Genomic DNA, 18514 nt, shown 5'->3' with positions numbered 1-18514 from the left:
ATCAGGTTCACTCTCCAGGTCCAGATGGCTCTCAGGAGGGAGTGGAAACGGAGGAGTTGTTTATCTCACACACACACACACACACACACACACACACACACACACACACACACACACACACACATACGCGTGCGCACACACACACACACACACATACGCGCGCACACACACACACACACACACACACACACACACACACACACAACCGCATGCACACACATACACACACACACATACACGCACACACACACGTATGCACACACACACACACACACACACACACACACACACACACAGAGCGAGCCCTCTACAGTCCCTAAGAAAGAACAGAAAGCTATCAGGTTGGTTTAGATTCACTTTATTCAAGATCTTAAGTTTAGACTAATTTTGTTTCTTACAGCTATGAAATTAGAATAGAACAGAGTGGGGAGAAATAAGAGAGAACGTTTACCTGTAGGCTACGTTTCACCTGTTCTCCCTCTCACTGAAACACTCAACTGAAACGGCTCAAACAAGTTTCATGCTAAACCAGAGCAGCCTTTGACAAGCAAACCGAGTGACAGATTTAGATAGATAGATAGATAGATAGATAGATAGATAGATAGATAGATAGATAGATAGATAGATAGAAACTTTATTTATCCCAGGGGGAAATTCAGGTAAAGGGGGAAATTCAGGTCCAGGGGGAAATTCAGGTAATTCAGGTAATTCAGGTAGATTTGTACAATCTTCATGCTTAAGAGGAAACATGGCATGTTGTTAAATTAAAATATTCCGGAAGAGTCCTATATTTGTATTGGCACTTTGGTGAACAGATATGCTGTTAGGCTACTGTACCTATGAACAGTCCAAACACACACACACACACACACACACACACACACACACGCACACACACACACACATTAAGTGTCACTCAACTAAAACTGCTCAAACAAGTTGAATGCTAAACCAGATGATAGTCAGCCTCTGGCATTTCGTTTATTGTATACTTGCATTCAACGTAATGACAAATAAACGAGACCTGACTTGACTAGAGGCTGCAAGAGCTCCTTCGCCTGCGTTCTTGCCAAGGACAGATCTAGCATCAGCGATGAGGAAAAACACCACCGAAACTCGTCCGGATTGGTTCTCCAGTTGGCGGAGGCGGGCTTACTCACAGAAACGGAGCACGCTCATAGGTTTTCCGCCGGAGGAGCTCTCCGCCTATTGGCCGAGCCGCCCGTCAGCGGCGCAGACGCGGCGCGACGCTGGCCGTGCCTCTCTCTTCCTGTGTTACCGCCCTTGGGGTGAGAAAGTGAATTCTCTGGAGCCTCGGACTCATTGGGAACATTGAGCCATTTGACAGCGTCTTCTGGAGAAAAGGACGTGTGTGTGGACTGAACTCGCCCGTTCCGCAGTAGTTGTAGGTAAGACTACAGATAGCGACCGACCGCAAGGGTTTTAAAGGCGAGTCATTAGCGTGCTAGCCGCCAGTGCAGGGCTGTGTCGATACCTATAGCATACGGTGAGTTAGCTGTCTGCATTAGCTCGCCTGGCTAAGCTAACTAGTTAGCTAGCTCAGTAACGTTGGCTCATTTGAAATGTTGCTTCGTTTTGGGTCTCTTTGTTGTTTGTGTTCAGAAGTTTGGTAAAGGTGTCTTGTGTGTTCAATGCGTCCAAGTAGTGCACGGCGAATGAATTAGCTAGCTAGTTAGCCTGTGGGGTGATGGCAGGGAGTGGACAGCGGCGGTGTCATCACCACTACTGACTGCTCCGACCGCCGCACGGCCACCCCGTCACCCCGTCTTTACACATTACACTTCCTTATCTCTGATTCTGCTCACTTGGCTTTTGTGCAGTTGATTAGCTCACATTAGTGTGTGTGTGTGTGTGTGTGTGTGTGTGTGTGTGTGTGTGTGTGTGTGTGTGTGTGTGTGCATGCATCATGTGTTTTACTCTGATTGCGTTTTTAATCTAGATTTTCTTTCTTCCTGTTATTCCCATTAAATGACCCTTTCGCTTTCCTCCGAGCCTGTCTCGCCCGGTCCCGCCGCGGGGACTGGTGTGATGGCATTCTGTTGAATTCGGTACAATGCGTGCGGGAACGCGCAGAAACGGCGGCGCGCTGGTCGTTGTCAGAACAACAAACCCGAGCTGTTCGGGGGAATCGTCTCCTGACGGACTGCGATAATGATGCTTCACTGTTGTGACTCAGCTGAACGTGGTTCTTGCTCACCCAAATCGCCTGGTCGCCATGCATTCTGACTGTTTACTGCGTACAAGTTGGACCAGGTGATTATTTGTCACCACCATCACTAGTACAGTGGCACAACACAATTGTTTTAACGCGACAATGACTCCTACTGACACACCTCTGGCTTAGCCGGGACTTTAAAAGGTGCTTATTCAGTGGCTTATGTCCTTATCTGTGCCCTGGAAAGAAAGCATGTCATGTGGACCAGCAATGCTTTTATCAGAATGAAGGGTGTGGCCCAAGTCATCAAGGACAGGGCAGGCTAACGCCTTTATAAGGAAATAGCCCAGACCCTAACGAGAGACTGCTAACCTGTGAGCCTGAAACTGAAGTTAACAGCTGACCTGGCAATTCTGTTAATATCACACCCCGCTGCAGAAACACTGATTAACCGGTTTATCAGGCATGATACCGCTAAGCTGCCTCGGCTGGAGGTGAAATCAGGCTGTTAAATGAACGCCTTGCACAACAAGAATTCCTACAGGATGTTGGTGAAGGTGTGATGACGACAGACAGCGGTGTTTATGTACTGTGTGCCGCTGATATCTGCAGTAGCAGAGGACACTCCCTAAATTCCATCGTCATTACATAGGCTCTTTGTCTGCAAGGGAGGGAGGCTCTTAAGTGCATAGATCGGGGTGGAGAGTGAGGATGGAGGGAGGAGATGGGATGGGAGGGTTGGGATGGGATGGGAGGGTTGGGCTTGGAACCCTGCCCTCTACAAACCCCACAGGTCTGATGGGACTGGACCAGTAGAAGCTCACTTTCTGGATTTAGACGCAGCCTGTGTTTGTTTTAGTTTTTTTTGTTTTTTTTACTTTTACTTCCATCACAAAGTTGTTGTCACTCCCGGGCTCTTTTCAGAAATAGCCTTCATTTAGAACAGTAGGCCCAGGCTACATACTAACAGACCGGGTGTCAACGTTTGATTCCCCCCCCCCCCCTCCTCCATCTGTTTTCCATCATGCTCTTCCCTTCCAGACCACGCTGAGAGAGACACAGGAAGTGATACAGAGAAAACAGAGGAGGAGAGAGAGAGAGAGAATGGAGAGAGAACAGAGAGAATAGAGAGAGAGAGAGAGAGAGAATGGAGAGAGAACAGAGAGAACAGAGAGAATAGAGAGAGAGAGAGAGAATGGAGAAGGAGCAAGGGAAAGTAACAGAATAGGAACAGAGCAGGGGAGAACAGAAGAAGAGAGAGAGAGAGGGGGCGTGTACAGATTGTCCCGTGGGGTAGTAGATTTGGGGTGTTCTAAGTTAAGCCTGTGCTCAGGGGGTTATGTTCTGCAATGATGTCATAACCATTTCCTGTTCACTTATCAACCGTGCATCACTATTCAGCCTCTCCCAGCCTCCTTATTCAGCCTCTCCCAGCCTCCTTATTCAGCCTCTCCCAGCCTCCTTATTCAGCCTCCTTATTCAGCCTCTCCCAGCCTCCTTATTCAGCCTCTCCCAGCCTCCTTATTCAGCCTCTCCCAGCCTCCTTATTCAGCCTCTCCCAGCCTCCTTATTCAGCCTCTCCCAGCCTCCTTATTCAGCCTCTCCCAGCCTCACTATTCAGCCTCTCCCAGCCTCACTATTCAGCCTCTCCCTCAGCCTCATTATTGAGCCTCCCTCAGCCTCTCCCAGCCTCATTATTCAGCCTCCCTCAGCCTCCTTATTCAGCCTCTCCCAGCCTCATTATTCAGCCTCCCTCAGCCTCCTTATTCAGCCTCTCCCTCAGCCTCCTTATTCAGCCTCTCCTGGATGGTGAAGATTGCCATCTGTGATTTATTTTTGGACCGATGCTCTCAGAAACTAAATCTGGTGGTTTGTTTGATTGTTAGGCAGGTCAGTCAAAGTCAACAAACTTCATACGTTTGTGTGTAGTATCAGTCATCCCTTCCTGACAGCCTCTCCTGACCTTGCCAAGGCATGTCTTGGAGGTTTTTGCAGGGTTTTGTGTGACGGTCTCGAATAGAGCCGGTCGATAAAACTGAAAATCTACCGACAGCGACGTTTCAGGCTTCTTACCGACGTAATCTGGCTTAACGTGGTCATTTAGGTGGTGACGCAGTTATGCTACGTCCTGCGGAACCGTATCGAAACGTTGTTTTTTTGTTGTGTAGGTGCAGTAGGGTTCAACTGCAGGGCAGGTACAGGTGCAGTAGGGTTCTACTGCAGGGCAGGTGTAGGTGCAGTAGGGTTCTCCTGCAGGGCAGGTGTAGGTGCAGTAGGGTTCTACTGCAGGGTAGGTGTAGGTGCAGTAGGGTTCTACTGCAGGGCAGGTGTAGGTGCAGTAGGGTTCTCCTGCAGGGCAGGTGTAGGTGCAGTATGGTTCTCCTGCAGGGCAGGTGCAGTAGGGTTCTACTGCAGGGCAGGTGTAGGTGCAGTAGGGTTCTACTGCAGGGCAGGTGCAGGTACAGTAGGGTTCTACTGCAGGGCAGGTGTAGGTGCAGTAGGGTTCTACTGCAGGGCAGGTGCAGTAGGGTTCTACTGCAGGGCAGGTGCAGGTACAGTAGGGTTCTACTGCAGGGCAGGTGCAGGTACAGTAGGGTTCTACTGCAGGACAGGTGTAGGTGCAGTAGGGTTCTACTGCAGGGCAGGTGTAGGTGCAGTAGGGTTCTCCTGCAGGGCAGGTGTAGGTGCAGTAGGGTTCTACTGCAGGGCAGGTGTAGGTGCAGTAGGGTTCTCCTGCAGGGCAGGTGCAGTAGGGTTCTCCTGCAGGGCAGGTGCAGTAGGGTTCTACTGCAGGGCAGGTGTAGGTGCAGTAGGGTTCTCCTGCAGGTGCAGTAGGGTTCTCCTGCAGGTGCAGGTGCAGGCAGTGTGAGTAAGAGTGCAGTGTGTCACTCCTGAGTGTTATTATTGGCTCCCAGCCATCTGTTGTCCAGGAGGATTAGGCCTAGCAGGGAGTGGACCAGGAGAAAGGCATTGATCAGACTGTACTAATGACGTCTGCTCAGAGTCTGGACCGTTCAGGCGCCACACGCAGCCCATCATTACCTCCGTCTGCACGGCCCATTACTGGTGTCTGGACCCGTCGTTATGGCACCTAATCACCCAGGCCTGCACGCTGCAGAGGGTCAAAAATAACCACCATGGCCGTGCTCTTGAGGTGGTTGTTTTTTTGTATGATCTGTCGTTGAATAAATGAGGTGTTGTGTGTGTGTGTGTGTGTGTGTGTGTGTGTGTGTGTGTGTGTGTGTGAGTGTGTGTGTGTGAGAGAGAGGGTGTGATCCCATCTGCGGGTTGGCCGTGTGTGAGCAGGTTTCAGGTGTCCAGGTCAGAGCTCTCATTGGCCTCTGTACACCTCAGTCAGGGTTAGTTTAACTAAGAGTTTAAACCGCCCGTGAGATCGTAAAGCCAAGTGTAGGGGGTAAACACACACACACACTCTCACTCACTCACTCACTCATTTTGACTATGTTTTTTGAAAGCACATAATAGATTACTATGGATTTGGACGTGTGGACTTAAAAAATGTTGAGCTCGGAAACCTGGCATACGTTAAATACAACTGAAACTATAACAAATTTTATTAGCCTTGCAGATTAGGCCTAACTGGCAGAACTTAGTTGGGTGTTTTTTTTTAGTATCATGGATATTTAGCTTTTGGCAGTAGGCACCGGGCTTCAGCTGTGAAAGGTTTAGGCTCACAGTAAATGGAATGCACTCTATGGCACTCTATGGCACTCTATGGCAGTGGCACATAGGCTGTTAAAGTTGATCTGTGACCTTCAAATTCAGTCAGGTACCCTGAAGACCAGACTTATGCTTCTCTGTATATATATTCTCTGTATCTGTTGGGTCTGGGGGAGGTGGAAAGATAGAGTCTGGATATGACCCTGCTTCCTTCAACATGAGTCACCGTTAACTCAATCAATCAATCAATCAATCAATCAATGACTAGTAAATGCAATGAGCATTAGTATCATATGATAACTCCCAATGATTAGAATGATGAATGCTGACATTTCCCCACTGCTCTCGTCCAGTTCCCCTCCAGCCTGAAAGGCCCTGCCCGTAGCCTCTTCCCACCTCGTTACCACTGGGTTACCGCGGGCTTTGATGGTTTAATGGAGGACGTAACGGTAAACACAGTAATTCCTCCAGTAGGGAGATCTGATTCCGGAGATAGCGAGCCGTACGGGGGAGAGACACACACACACTGGGAACAGCTGGGAACTCATGAGAACTCCTTTCCAATCCTCGGAACTCATCAAACATCTTTAGAACTCCAAAGAGCTCTCCGGAACTCCCTGGAAATTCTTAGAACTCGTCTCTAAACCGCAGAGCGGGCCGGCCCGGCTGACGTTTGGCCTGCAGGCGGCCTGGGAGTCCCCCGCCCCCAGATCACACACACACACACACACACACACACACACATTCACCGTTCTGCCTCCCCTGCCACGGGGTCAGCTGAGGGTCAGAGAGAGGTGGGTTAGATTGGGCTGGCCGATGGCGTAACAGCATATCTCTCAGGCAGGGTCAAAGGTTAGGTATGTGTGTGTGTGTGTGTGTGTGTTTGTCTGTGTGTGTGTGTGCGCAGAATGAAGAACATCTGCAGCATGCTGCAGGAAAATTGTCGACATGAAGTCATTTTTGTCCAGATTAGTGCAGCAGGGGAGAGAGAACGGACCATCCACATTTATCTGAGCCTTTCCACACATATGGCTGTTTCTCACCAATGTGTGTGTGTGTGTGTGCATGTGCGTGCGCAGAAGCCCCAGCTGTGAGCAGAAGTCTGTTAGTGTTCCAATGCCATGTTTCAGTCAGAGAGAGAGAGACATATTGTCTGGCTGTAATGGCATTACCCTGTTTAATCCAACTAATTCAAATGTCATCTTCTTTCATCTTTGTGTCCATGTTTGTCTGTGTCTGTCTGTGTGTGTGTGTGTGTGCCTGTCTGTCTGTGTCTGTGTCTGTGTCTGTCTGTGTGTGTGTGTGTTGTGTGTGTGTGTGTGTGTGTGTGACCAGGTTGCCCCCCCCAGGCCTGACGTTCGGAGCCCCCCCTGAGGAACAGAGTGGCTGTGTGTGTGGCTGTAGTTGTAGCTGGTAACCATGGCGCTGCCCTTCAAGAAAGACCTGGAGAAGTACAAGGACATCGACGAGGATGAGATCCTCAACAAGCTCTCAGAGGAGGAGCTCAAACAGCTGGAGACGGCTCTGGAGGAGATGGACCCTGAGGTGAGGGAGGGGGTGGGGGAATTAACACACACACACATAAACATAAACATACAAACACTTAGCAGTGTGTCCACACACACACGCACACGCACATGCACACACCCCAGAGAGGAGAGGAGAGGGAAGGGAAGGGGAAGCAGAGAGAAAAGGGCTGTATCAGCCTCAAGTGAGACTAGGAAGGGGAGACATGTTGTTCTTATCAGCGTTTGACCTCAAACTCAACCCTCTCCACCGAGAAGCTCAGTGTTGGGAAAGCTGCTTCAGGGGAGAAGGAGAGAGAGTCAGGGTTGCGTGTGTGCGTGTGTGCGCGTGTGTGCGCGTGTGTGCGTGTGTGTGCGCGTGTGTGTGTGTGTGTGTGTGTGTGTGTGTGTGTGTGTGTGTGTGTGTGTGTGTGTGTGTGTGTGTGTGTGTGTGTGTGCGCCTGTGTGTGTGTGCGCCTGTGTGTGTGTGCGCCTGTGTGTGTGTGTGCCTGTGTGTGTGTGTGCGCGCCTGTGTGTGTGTGTGTGTGCCTGTGTGTGTGTGCCTGTGTGTGTGCGCCTGTGTGTGTGCGCCTGTGTGTGTGCGCCTGTGTGTGTGTGCGCCTGTGTGTGTACGTGCCTGTGTGTGTGTGCGCCTGTGTGTGTACGTGCCTGTGTGTGTGTGCCTGTGTGTATACGTGTGTGTGTGCAGACAGACTGCCAAGTGTATGTATGTTTATTTGCGAGCTGTGGAGGATAATGAAATGGTATCCAGGCCTGGGGGATGTTTGTTTTCATTTTAAACAGGAGGGCGAGTCACACAACATGGCAACCACAGAAACGCCAGTGAAAACACGGAGAACACACTGTTCATTCTCCTCCTCTCCTACGCCTCGGCGCCGCATCAATGTATCAACGTTGAATTTGGTTATTTGACATTGTTGTGTTTGCTGTGCACCAAGATCAATAGTAATTAAATAAATCAATTCACGTAAATAATACAACATCAGTCAATTGATCCATCAGTGGGTAGTCTGGATGAGGGCATCGCCAAGTTTCCCTCCTCAAACTATTCAGTCGGTCAGCCGGTGTCTCATCAGTGTCTCCGTTCCCTTCCCAGAACGCCCTGCTCCCCGCCAGCATGCGGGCCAAGGACCAGACGGTGAAGGCGGCTACGGGCCCGTTCAACCGGGAGCGTCTGCTCAACTACCTGGAGCAGGAGGCCTACGACTACAAGGACCGCGAAGACGTCGTCCCCTTCACTGGCGAGAGGAAAGGTGTGTGTGTATGTATGGTTGTGTCGTGTGTGTGTGTGCGTGAGTGGCGTGTGGTGTGGTGCTTGTGTCGTGTGTGTTTGTGTGAGTGGTGTGTGTTTGAGTGTTTGGTGTGTGTGTGTGTGTGTGTTACTGTAGGAACATGTATCATGTGTCCTGCCCTGAGCTGACAGACAGGTTGGCTGCGTGTTGAACAGTGATGGATGAGATGGAACCGTAGATTCTGTTGAGTAATGCTTGTGGTTATTGGAGGTAAGACTGTTTCTGGTGTGTGTTATATAGCAGAGGTGTGTGTGTGCATGTGTTTTATAACAGCTGGTCCCAGGTGAGGGATGCTGCTGAGCTCAGCTGTGTGTTTATTGTGTGTGTTTATTGTGGGTGTGTGTGTGGGCGTGGGTGTGGCTTTGAGTCTGAGCTGTAATCACTGCACTGCTGGCTCTGCAGGTATTACTTATGCATGTCACCTTTCTTACACAACGTAGCAGAGGGGGGGGGGGGTTGGGCTGAGAGGAGGGAGGGAGGGAGGGAGGTGGATAGACAGAAGGAGGTGGGGGCTGAGAGGAGAGAGAGAGGTGGATAGACAGAAGGAGGTGGGGGCTGAGAGGAGAGAGGGAGGGAGGTGGATAGACAGAAGGAGGTGGGGGCTGAGAGAGAGAGAGGTGGATAGACAGAAGGAGGTGGGGGCTGAGAGAGAGAGAGGTGGATAGACAGAAGGAGGTGGGGGCTGAGAGAGAGAGAGGTGGATAGACAGAAGGAGGTGGGGGCTGAGAGGAGGGAGGGAGGTGGATAGACAGAAGGAGGTGGGGGCTGAGAGGAGGGAGGGAGGTGGATAGACAGAAGGAGGTGGGGGCTGAGAGGAGGGAGGGAGGTGGATAGACAGAAGGAGGTGGGGGCTGAGAGGAGGGAGGGAGGTGGATAGACAGAAGGAGGTGGGGGCTGAGAGGAGGGAGGGAGGTGGATAGACAGAAGGAGGTGGGGGCTGAGAGGAGAGGGAGGGGGAGAGACAGAAGGAGGTGGGGGCTGAGAGGAGAGAGAGAGGGAGGGGGAGAGACAGAAGGAGGTGGGGGCTGAGAGGAGAGAGGGAGGGAGGTGGATAGACAGAAGGAGGAGGGGGGGGGGCTGGATATGGCATTGCTCAACAACAACCAGGTGTTTGGGCTCATTGAGTCATTTTGATTGTTCACTACCTGACAGTGTCTGTCTGATTCATTCAGAGTCATCAGTCATCCCAGCCTTCAAACAGCTGGTACAGAACAGACGTGTAGACAGAGGAGTGTCAGTGGACCTGCTCAGACTGAGGAGGTGTCAGTGGACCTGCTCAGACTGAGGAGGTGTCAGTGGTCCTGCTCAGGCTGAGGAGGTGTCAGTGGTCCTGCTCAGGCTGAGGAGGTGTCAGTGGCCCTGCTAGGCTGAGTGTCAGTGGTCCTGCTAGGCTGAGGAGGTGTCAGTGGCCCTGCTAGGCTGAGTGTCAGTGGCCCTGCTAGGCTGAGTGTCAGTGGTCCTGCTAGGCTGAGTCTTTCAGAGGATCAGGATGGTAGCATCAGGATGGTAGCATTGTGATAGCAGCTCCTAGCTTCTCTACTAGTAATCCTCCAGCCTCGTCCCACCCTGTCCCTGTCTGGGTGGGACGGGACGGACCCGGCACTAAGGGGACTGTATGGCTGAGGAAGGCCAGGGTACACACACACACACACACACACACACACACACACACACACACACAGCGTTGGGGACAAAAATTGCCTGAAATCCCGTGCAGTAGGATTCCAGAGTCATAACATCGAAGTCCCCAGAGATCCAAACACTCCTTCAGCTGGGAGAGGAAATCTGGACACATTCTTATGCTCTGACCCTGCTGAAAATAATACTCCCTTAGTGTGTGTGTGTGTGTGTGTGTGTGTGTGTGTGTGTGTGTGTGTGTGTGTGTGTGATTCCGTGCCCTCATTACTCTCACCCCCTGCTGTTAGAATGATTTGTTACTCAGCTCATAGAATGTGCTTGAGACAAAGATTTAGTTGGAGGTGGGGGGGGGGGGGGGGGAGTTACTTTAGAATGCAGAGTTGTGTGTGTGGACAATGGTTGTGTGTTGTCATCATAGGTGGACCTGGGGGTTGCTTCTCACTCTCTCCCTCCACAGGGCCTTCTAGAAACTTCTCAGATGATGAATAACGGTTGAAACACTGTTGAGAAACAGTGCAGGGTTTGACCGTGCGGTTAGCACTCCCTCTCTCTCTTCCGCTCTTTCTCTCTCTCTCTCTCTCTTTCTCTCTCTCTCTCTCTCAGGCTTCACTTCACTTCACTTCCTGAAAGCCTCTAAATGCTCCATTACCCAGCGTTCTCTCCAAGTCCCCCGGGCTTTACAGTTACTCTCCTTACAGACAGACAGACAGACAGACAGACAGACAGACATTGAAAACCTCGTAAGCCTTGGGATTCCACACCAGTACCTTCATGGTGTCCCACATGGTGCTGTCCCACCATAGCCGTGGACAGGGCCGTGAGCTGGTGGGTTCTCCAGTGGACAGGGTTGTCAGCCTCTGGGTTCTCCAGTGGACAGGGCTGTCAGCTGCTGGGTTCTCCAGTGGACAGGGCCTTGAGCTGGTGGGTTCTCCAGCGGTGTGCCTCTGGAATGCCCAAGGCTCCGTAGACTGACTCTAGAGGGACTGGCACAGGATGCTGGGTAATGGCTGTGTTTACTGTTTACAGGCTTTTCAGGAAGTGCCAAATGCCCCCCCCCCCACCCCCTGGAGACCAGCTCTGTCTCACAGTGGTTCTGAATGACTAATGGGGGAGGGAGGAGGAGGAGGAGGGGGGGAAGGAGGAGGGGGGAGAAGGAGGAGGGGGGAGAAGTACAGTGGGAGACGGAGGTCTCTACTCTGAGAGTCTTCTGTGTGAAGAGAGAGGAGGGGGGAGGCAAGGGGGAGACAGCGGGGTTCAGGGGGAGAGGGCCCCTGTATCTGGTTGAATGTCCTGGCCCAAGTTCTGTAGACTCTGCTCTTTGTTCCGTGACTTTCTTTCCTTCCTTCTTCCCTCTCTCCTCCTCCTCCTATTGTGTTTCCATGGCAACGCCTCGGGGCGGTAGACGGGCGGACGGCGAAGGCGGTTTCTGAGTTGGGCTGCAGGGGTGTAGACGGTCTGGTCTCCCAGGCCGTGCCTTATTACCATCCCCAGCTGGCTCCTGTAAAGTGGAGGATACTCCAGACAGAAATAGCAGCAGTGGCAGAGTTCACTGACTGCATTGTTTAAACTCTGTACTGTTTAAACATACACCACGCTGCTGCTCCTCTCCTCTCCTCTCGTCTCCTCTCCTCTCGTCTCCTCTCCTCTCCTCTCCTCTCCTCTCCTCTCCTCTCCTCTCCTCTCCTCTCCTCTCCTCTCAGCTCCTCTCCTCCATCACTGGTCTAAAGCACAGAGAGGAAGAGAGGGGGGAGAGACGCTCTGATATATATATATATATATAGTTTTTCTTTAATTTTTTAGATTAATATTGAAGACATCAAAACTATGAAGGAACACATATGGAATTATGTAGTAAACTAAAGTGTTAAACAACTCAGAATATGTTTTATTTTTTAGATTCTTCAAAGTAGCCACCTTTTGCTTTGATGACAGCTTTGCACACTCTTGGCAAGGTGTGTCCAAACTTTTGACTGGTACTGTATATAGTATATGAAGTCATATAAACTGTGATGAGAGGCTGTTGAATTCTGCTCAGAGATTAATAGATTAAAGCAATACACACCAGACTGCCTCTTTTTTTAACACCCCCCACACGCACACACACACAGATGCACGCATGCACACACACACACACACAGAAACAGTCAGTCAGTCAGTCAGTCAGTCAGTCAGGGCTCAGCAGTCATGTGCTTCCACAGAGCAGTGAGGAAGAACAACATGACCAGACCAGGAGGATCATAACAACACCACTAACTCTGACTAACTCTGGTTAACTAACTCTGGTTAACTAACTCTGGTTAACTAACTCTGACTAACTCTGGTTAACTAACTCTGGTTAACTAACTCTGGTTAACTAACTCTGGTTAACTCTGGTTAACTAACTCTGACTAACTCTGGTTAACTAACTCTGGTTAACTAACTCTGGTTAACTCTGGTTAACTAACTCTGACTAACTCTGGTTAACTAACTCTGACTAACTCTGGTTAACTAACTCTGGTTAACTAACTCTGACTAACTCTGGTTAACTCTGGTTAACTAACTCTGACTAACTCTGGTTAACTAACTCTGGTTAACTAACTCTGGTTAACTAACTCTGGTTAACTCTGACTAACTCTGGTTAACTAACTCTGGTTAACTCTGGTTAACTAACTCTGACTAACTCTGTTAACTCTGGTTAACTAACTGGTTAACTCTGGTTAACTAACTCTGGTTAACTCTGACTAACTCTGGTTAACTCTGGTTAACTAACTGGTTAACTCTGACTAACTCTGGTTAACTCTGGTTAACTAACTCTGGTTAACTCTGACTAACCCTGGCTAACTAGCTTGGACTAACTCTGGCTAACTCTTCTCTTAACATGGTTTGACACATTCAGACTTTCGTGAAATAAAAAGGTTAGGTTTAACTTTCTTTCTCTGTCTCTCTCTCTCTCTCTAGGTAAAACCTTTGTTCCCAAGCAGAAGCCCTTAGAGTCACGCCAGGAGGAGGTCACGACCCTTGACCCCGAACTAGAGGAGGCCCTGTCCAGCGCCACGGACACAGAACTGTGTGACCTTGCAGGTAATGTGTGTGTGTGTGTGTGTGTGTGTTTGAGGCAGATAGAAAGGTCGCTGTGTTTTACCGTCCCCAGATAGTGTGGCTCTGTGTGAGCTTGTTTTATAACAGAGCCATATGAACACCCACACCATTGAGAGTTCAGACACACACACACACACACACACACACACACACACACACAGTCTGTGTGTGTGAGAAAGGTCCTTGTATCTTACTGTCCTACGTCTCTCTTGGGACAGTTAAACACAGACTCCTTTCACACACTGTCTCTTTCCCATGACACAGCCCCTTACTGTGTGTGTGTGTGTGTGTGTGTGTGTGTGTGTGTGTGTGTGTGTGTGTGTGTGTGTGTGTGTGTGTGTGTGTGTGTGTGTGTGTGTGTGTGTGTGTGTGTGTGTGTGTGTGTGTGTGTGTGTGTGTGTGTGTGTGTGTGTGTGAGTGAGTGAGTGAGAGAGAAAGAGCTGGCTGACCAGTAGAATAGTGTCTGGCTTTAGTTACTGTTCATTCACACACTGATGGATTCTTCATCCCTGGAGGGCGCTCATATTTCATACACACACATTGCTCAACCTGTTTTGTGTGTGTGTGTGTGTGTGTGTGATGGTCAACAGCGATCCTGGGAGTACACACACTGGTGACCAGCACCCAGAGCTACGATGGGACCAGCAGTAAAGACGGATACAACAGTGAGTCCAACACAACAACTACACACAACCACAACAACACACACATACATAACAGCAACACAACAACTACACACAACCACAACAACACACACATACACAACAGCAACACAACAACTACACACAACCACAACAACACACACATGCATAACAGCAACACAACAACTACACACAACCACAACAACACACACATACATAACAGCAACACAACAACTAAACACAGCAACACAACAACACACGCACACACAACACAACCACAATTCTAACAAAACACAACCACAATTCTAACATAACAACACAACCACAATTCTAACAAAACACAACCACAATTCTAACATAACAACACAACTACAATACTAACATCAACAACAACACGACCACAACACACACACAGCTCCACCACCCTCCAGCGTCAGTGTGTGTGTGTGTGTGTTGTGTCCTAGACGTGATCAAGGGGGAGAAGATGAACCCGGTGTTTGACGAGCCCCCCAACCCCACCAACGTAGAGGACACCCTCCAGAGGATAAAGAGCAACGACAGCACCCTGACAGAGGTCAACCTCAACAACATCAAGGTACACACACACACACACACACCCTGACAGAGGTCAACCTCAACAACATCAAGGTACACTCACACACACACACACACACCCTGACAGAGGTCAACCTCAACAACATCAAGGTACACTCACACACACACACACACACACACACACACACACACACACACACACACACACACACAGAGAGACACACACACAAATACATACATACACACACACACACACACACACACACACACACACACACACTACCAGTACCAGAGCGAGCTGTCTTGTCAGTCCAGCTGCTCATGTGATCTCCCCCTGCCTGTCAGAACATTCCCATTCCCACGCTGAAGGACTTTGCCAAGGCCATGGAGAGGAACTCTACTGTCAAGAAGTTCAGCCTGGCGGCCACGAGGAGTAACGACCCCATCGCTGTGGTGAGTGTGTGAGAGAGTGTGTGAGAGAGTGTGTGAGAGAGTGTGTGAGAGAGTGAGTGTGTGTGATCCCATTGCTTTTTTTTGTTGTTGCTCCAGCTGAAAACTAACTCATCCCCACCTCTCTCTCTCCCCTTCCCTCCCTCTCTCTCTCCCCTTCCCTCCCCCTCTCTCTCCCCTTCCTCTCCCTCCCTCCCTCCCTCTCTCTCCCCCTCCCTCCCTCCCTCCCTCCCTCCCAGGCGATGAGTGAGATGCTGAGGGAGAATAAGACCCTGCGCAGCCTGAACCTGGAGTCTAACTTCATGACCAGCGCCGGGGTCCAGGCCCTCGTAGACGCTCTGAGAGACAACGACACGCTCATAGAGATCAAGATAGACAACCAGGTCAGTCACACACACTCACGGGGTCACACACGCTCACAGAGATCAAGATAGACAACCAGGTCAGTCACACACACTCACAGAGGTCACACACGCTCACAGAGATCAAGATAGACAACCAGGTCAGTCACACACACTCACGGGGTCACACACGCTCACAGAGATCAAGATAGACAACCAGGTCAGTCACACACACTCACAGAGATCAAGATAGACAACCAGGTCAGTCACACACACTCACGGGGTCACACATGCTCACAGAGATCAAGATAGACAACCAGGTCAGTCACACACACTCACAGAGATCAAGATAGACAACCAGGTCAGTCACACACACTCACAGAGGTCATACACGCTCACAGAGGTCACAACACTCACAGAGATCAAGATAGACAACCAGGTCAGTCACACACACACTCAGAGGTCAAACACACTCACAGAGATCAAGATAGACAACCAGGTCAGTCACAACACTCACAGAGGTCAAGATAGACAACCAGGTCAGTCACTCACACTCACAGAGGTCACACACACTCACAGAGATCAAGATAGACAACCAGGTCAGTCACAGTTTCTTTTTAGAATACTGTGCATACTGTGTACTGTACAAACAATGCTGACCTGTGTGTGTGTGTGTGTGTGTGTGTGTGTGTGTGCAGAGGCAGCAGCTGGGTACCAACGTGGAGATGGAGATAGCCAAGATGCTGGAGGAGAACAACAGCATCATCAAGTTCGGCTACCACTTCTGTCAGCAGGGACCCCGAGCACGGGCTGCTACAGCTATCACCAAGAACAACGACCTGGGTAACACACACACACACACACACACACACACACACACACACACACACACACACACACACGGGGGCTGCTACAGCCATCACCAAGAACAATGACCTGGGTACACGCACACACACACACACACCATTCCTGTTTTTCTATTCGGAGGCCTGTGGAGATCTCACGTTTCCATGCCCAGTTCTTTTCCAGTCTTCCCTCTTTCTTTTTGTTTGACTTGGCTCCCTCCCTCCCTCCTTCTCTCCCTCCCTCTCTCCTCCTTACTGAAGCCCTGGCCCTCCCCCTCCCCCTCTCCTGCCCAGGGCGGTGGAGTCCTCTGCTCTGCCTTCCATTCCTGACCTCCTCTGCTCTGGCAGTGTAACTGTGTCTCAAAGGCCGGACCCCCCGCGGGCCGCCCCCCCGCGGCCGCCCCCCCCCGCGGCCGCCCCCCTGCCCTCTCTGAGCCCCTCCACTCAGTAGTAGCTCAGGTCGGATGCATGGGTTTGACGTGTTCCAACCTGCATGCGTGGGTTTGACGTGTTCCCGTGTGTGTGTGTGCTGCCTCTACACACTCCTAACAACCTACAGCTTACTTTCACAGCGTACGGAGGGGTTGAACCCGTCCCTGCAAGCACTTGACTCTCACGACGTATGGATGGTGTAGCCATGTTACACACAGTAACTCAGTATGCGCTGGTCTTAAACCACACGGATGGGTTGCCTAACTTGGGTTGCCTAACTTGGGTTGCCTAACTTGCCTTACTTGTCTCGTTGTGTGTGAAGTGTGTCCCCAGCATCGCCATGGTTTAGGTTTAAGCACCATGTCTGCTGTGTTTTTTGGGAAATTCTTGTAACTCACTCCATCATTCCTCTTTCTGTCCTCTCTCCACCTTTTTTCCCCCTTTCTTCCATCTTGTCACCTCTCTTCCTCTCCTCCCTTCCTCTCCTCCCTTCCTCTCCTCTCTTCCTCTCTTCCCTTCCTCTCTTCCCCTCTTCCTCTCCTCTCCAGTCCGCAGGAGGCGAGTGGAGGGGGACCTGTAGCCGAGGGGCGGGGCCAATCCTCTCTCCCAGCCAATCCCGTCGTCGCCGTCGTCTCATCTCACCGTGTGGAAATATTTCAGCCAATCCCCTGGTCTCATCTCACCGTGTGGAAATATTAAGAGTCTTGTGCCAAACCGCGGAGCAAGGCGCCCTCAACCAAAACCAACATCTGAGAAGAAGGGAACTAACTGGAATTGCCCTCTCCATATACATGTTCATACATATTTTTGTTGTTATTTTGTTATTTGTTTATTATTATTGTTATTATTGCAGCTGTAAATCTTATTTTTTAGTTTTTAGTCACTTCTTTTCAGTTGCTTATTTTCCTCTAGGACCTTTCAGTATGTATTCCTCTTTTGGTTCTTATTTTTTCCTCTTTTTTTTTACTGTGCTTTAGAGCAAGATGAACAGGACAAAACATTACCAAGTAACCAAGAAACATTAGCATGTAACCAAGAACTAACCACTGAGGAGATTCCCCCTGAAAGCCTACTGCTATGATAGCTTAGCTGTAGGACCCTTTTGCTTTGACACATGGTTTACCTAGAGCTAGCCTCGCGTCTATGGAATGGGACGGGTTAGCGCCAAGCTAGCTGAAGCTAGCTGCTCTTGTCTAACAAGTGGTAACCGTGGGGGAGGTCGTAGTGCGGCTTAGCTAGCCGTGTTTAGCTGTAGGGAACTCTGAAGTCTGAAGATGCCCTGTGAAGAGCAGCTAATGGCTGAGCTGAGACCGTGCACCCCCCGGTTTAGCCGTAGCAGACCCCCCCCCCCCCACATCGCGCTCTGTACAGTATACATGCTCAGTGCTAGGAGGGCTAGCTGACGGTTAGCTTAGCCTGCTGGTGTGGTAAAGGATGGTTGTGTTTCAGGGCTCAGCTAACTTTGGTCCTAAGCGCTGGTGAGAGAGAGAGAGAGAGAGCAGCCTATGTAATAGGACTGTGTTGTGGAGATGTGGATGTAGGTCTATATAAAGCCCTCGCTGAGGGAAAAGTGCACAAAGAATTGAAGAAAAAGTCTTAATATCTTCTTAATGCTGTTGTTGTCTTTCAACTGAAGCTCTCGTAAGACGGTTCAGACTGTGACTAAGGTTTTTAAACGGTTATCTTCCCCTTCAGTGGGAAAAGGGACGTAGATGTTAATACATGATATCTGACCAAGTCGTAGGAGCGGTTTGCACCGTAAGAGGTTCATATAATCATCCCCAGCTTTCAATTGGCCTGTTGATCCCCTGTCCTCCCCCTGGGACGCTTTCCCAGGGCGTTGCTGCAAAAAAGACACA

At 50.3% G+C, this 18514-nt stretch overlaps 1 protein-coding gene across 1 annotated transcript in view; it reads left to right on the top strand.

Moving 5' to 3' along the window:
• Positions 1-1285: 1285 nt before the first annotated feature.
• The window catches only part of tmod2 (tropomodulin 2), an 18543-nt gene continuing 1314 nt past the window's right edge, over positions 1286-18514 (top strand). Inside the window, exons 1-10 of the mRNA XM_083690722.1 lie at positions 1286-1409; positions 7193-7402; positions 8480-8636; positions 13251-13373; positions 13982-14056; positions 14497-14627; positions 14933-15040; positions 15277-15420; positions 16077-16221; positions 17204-18514. The exon at positions 17204-18514 is cut by the window's right edge and continues 1314 nt beyond it. Of these exons, the coding sequence (XP_083546848.1) occupies positions 7277-7402; positions 8480-8636; positions 13251-13373; positions 13982-14056; positions 14497-14627; positions 14933-15040; positions 15277-15420; positions 16077-16221; positions 17204-17235 (1041 nt within the window). The 5' untranslated portion in view covers positions 1286-1409; positions 7193-7276 and the 3' untranslated portion in view covers positions 17236-18514. The remainder of the gene's footprint in view (positions 1410-7192; positions 7403-8479; positions 8637-13250; positions 13374-13981; positions 14057-14496; positions 14628-14932; positions 15041-15276; positions 15421-16076; positions 16222-17203) is intronic.

This window comes from Argentina silus, assembly GCF_951799395.1.
Source record: "Argentina silus genome assembly, chromosome: 19".
Taxonomy (NCBI): Eukaryota; Metazoa; Chordata; class Actinopteri; order Argentiniformes; family Argentinidae; genus Argentina; species Argentina silus.
The sequence above is the reverse complement of the archived record's forward strand: the minus strand, read 5'-3'. Positions and strand labels throughout refer to the sequence as shown.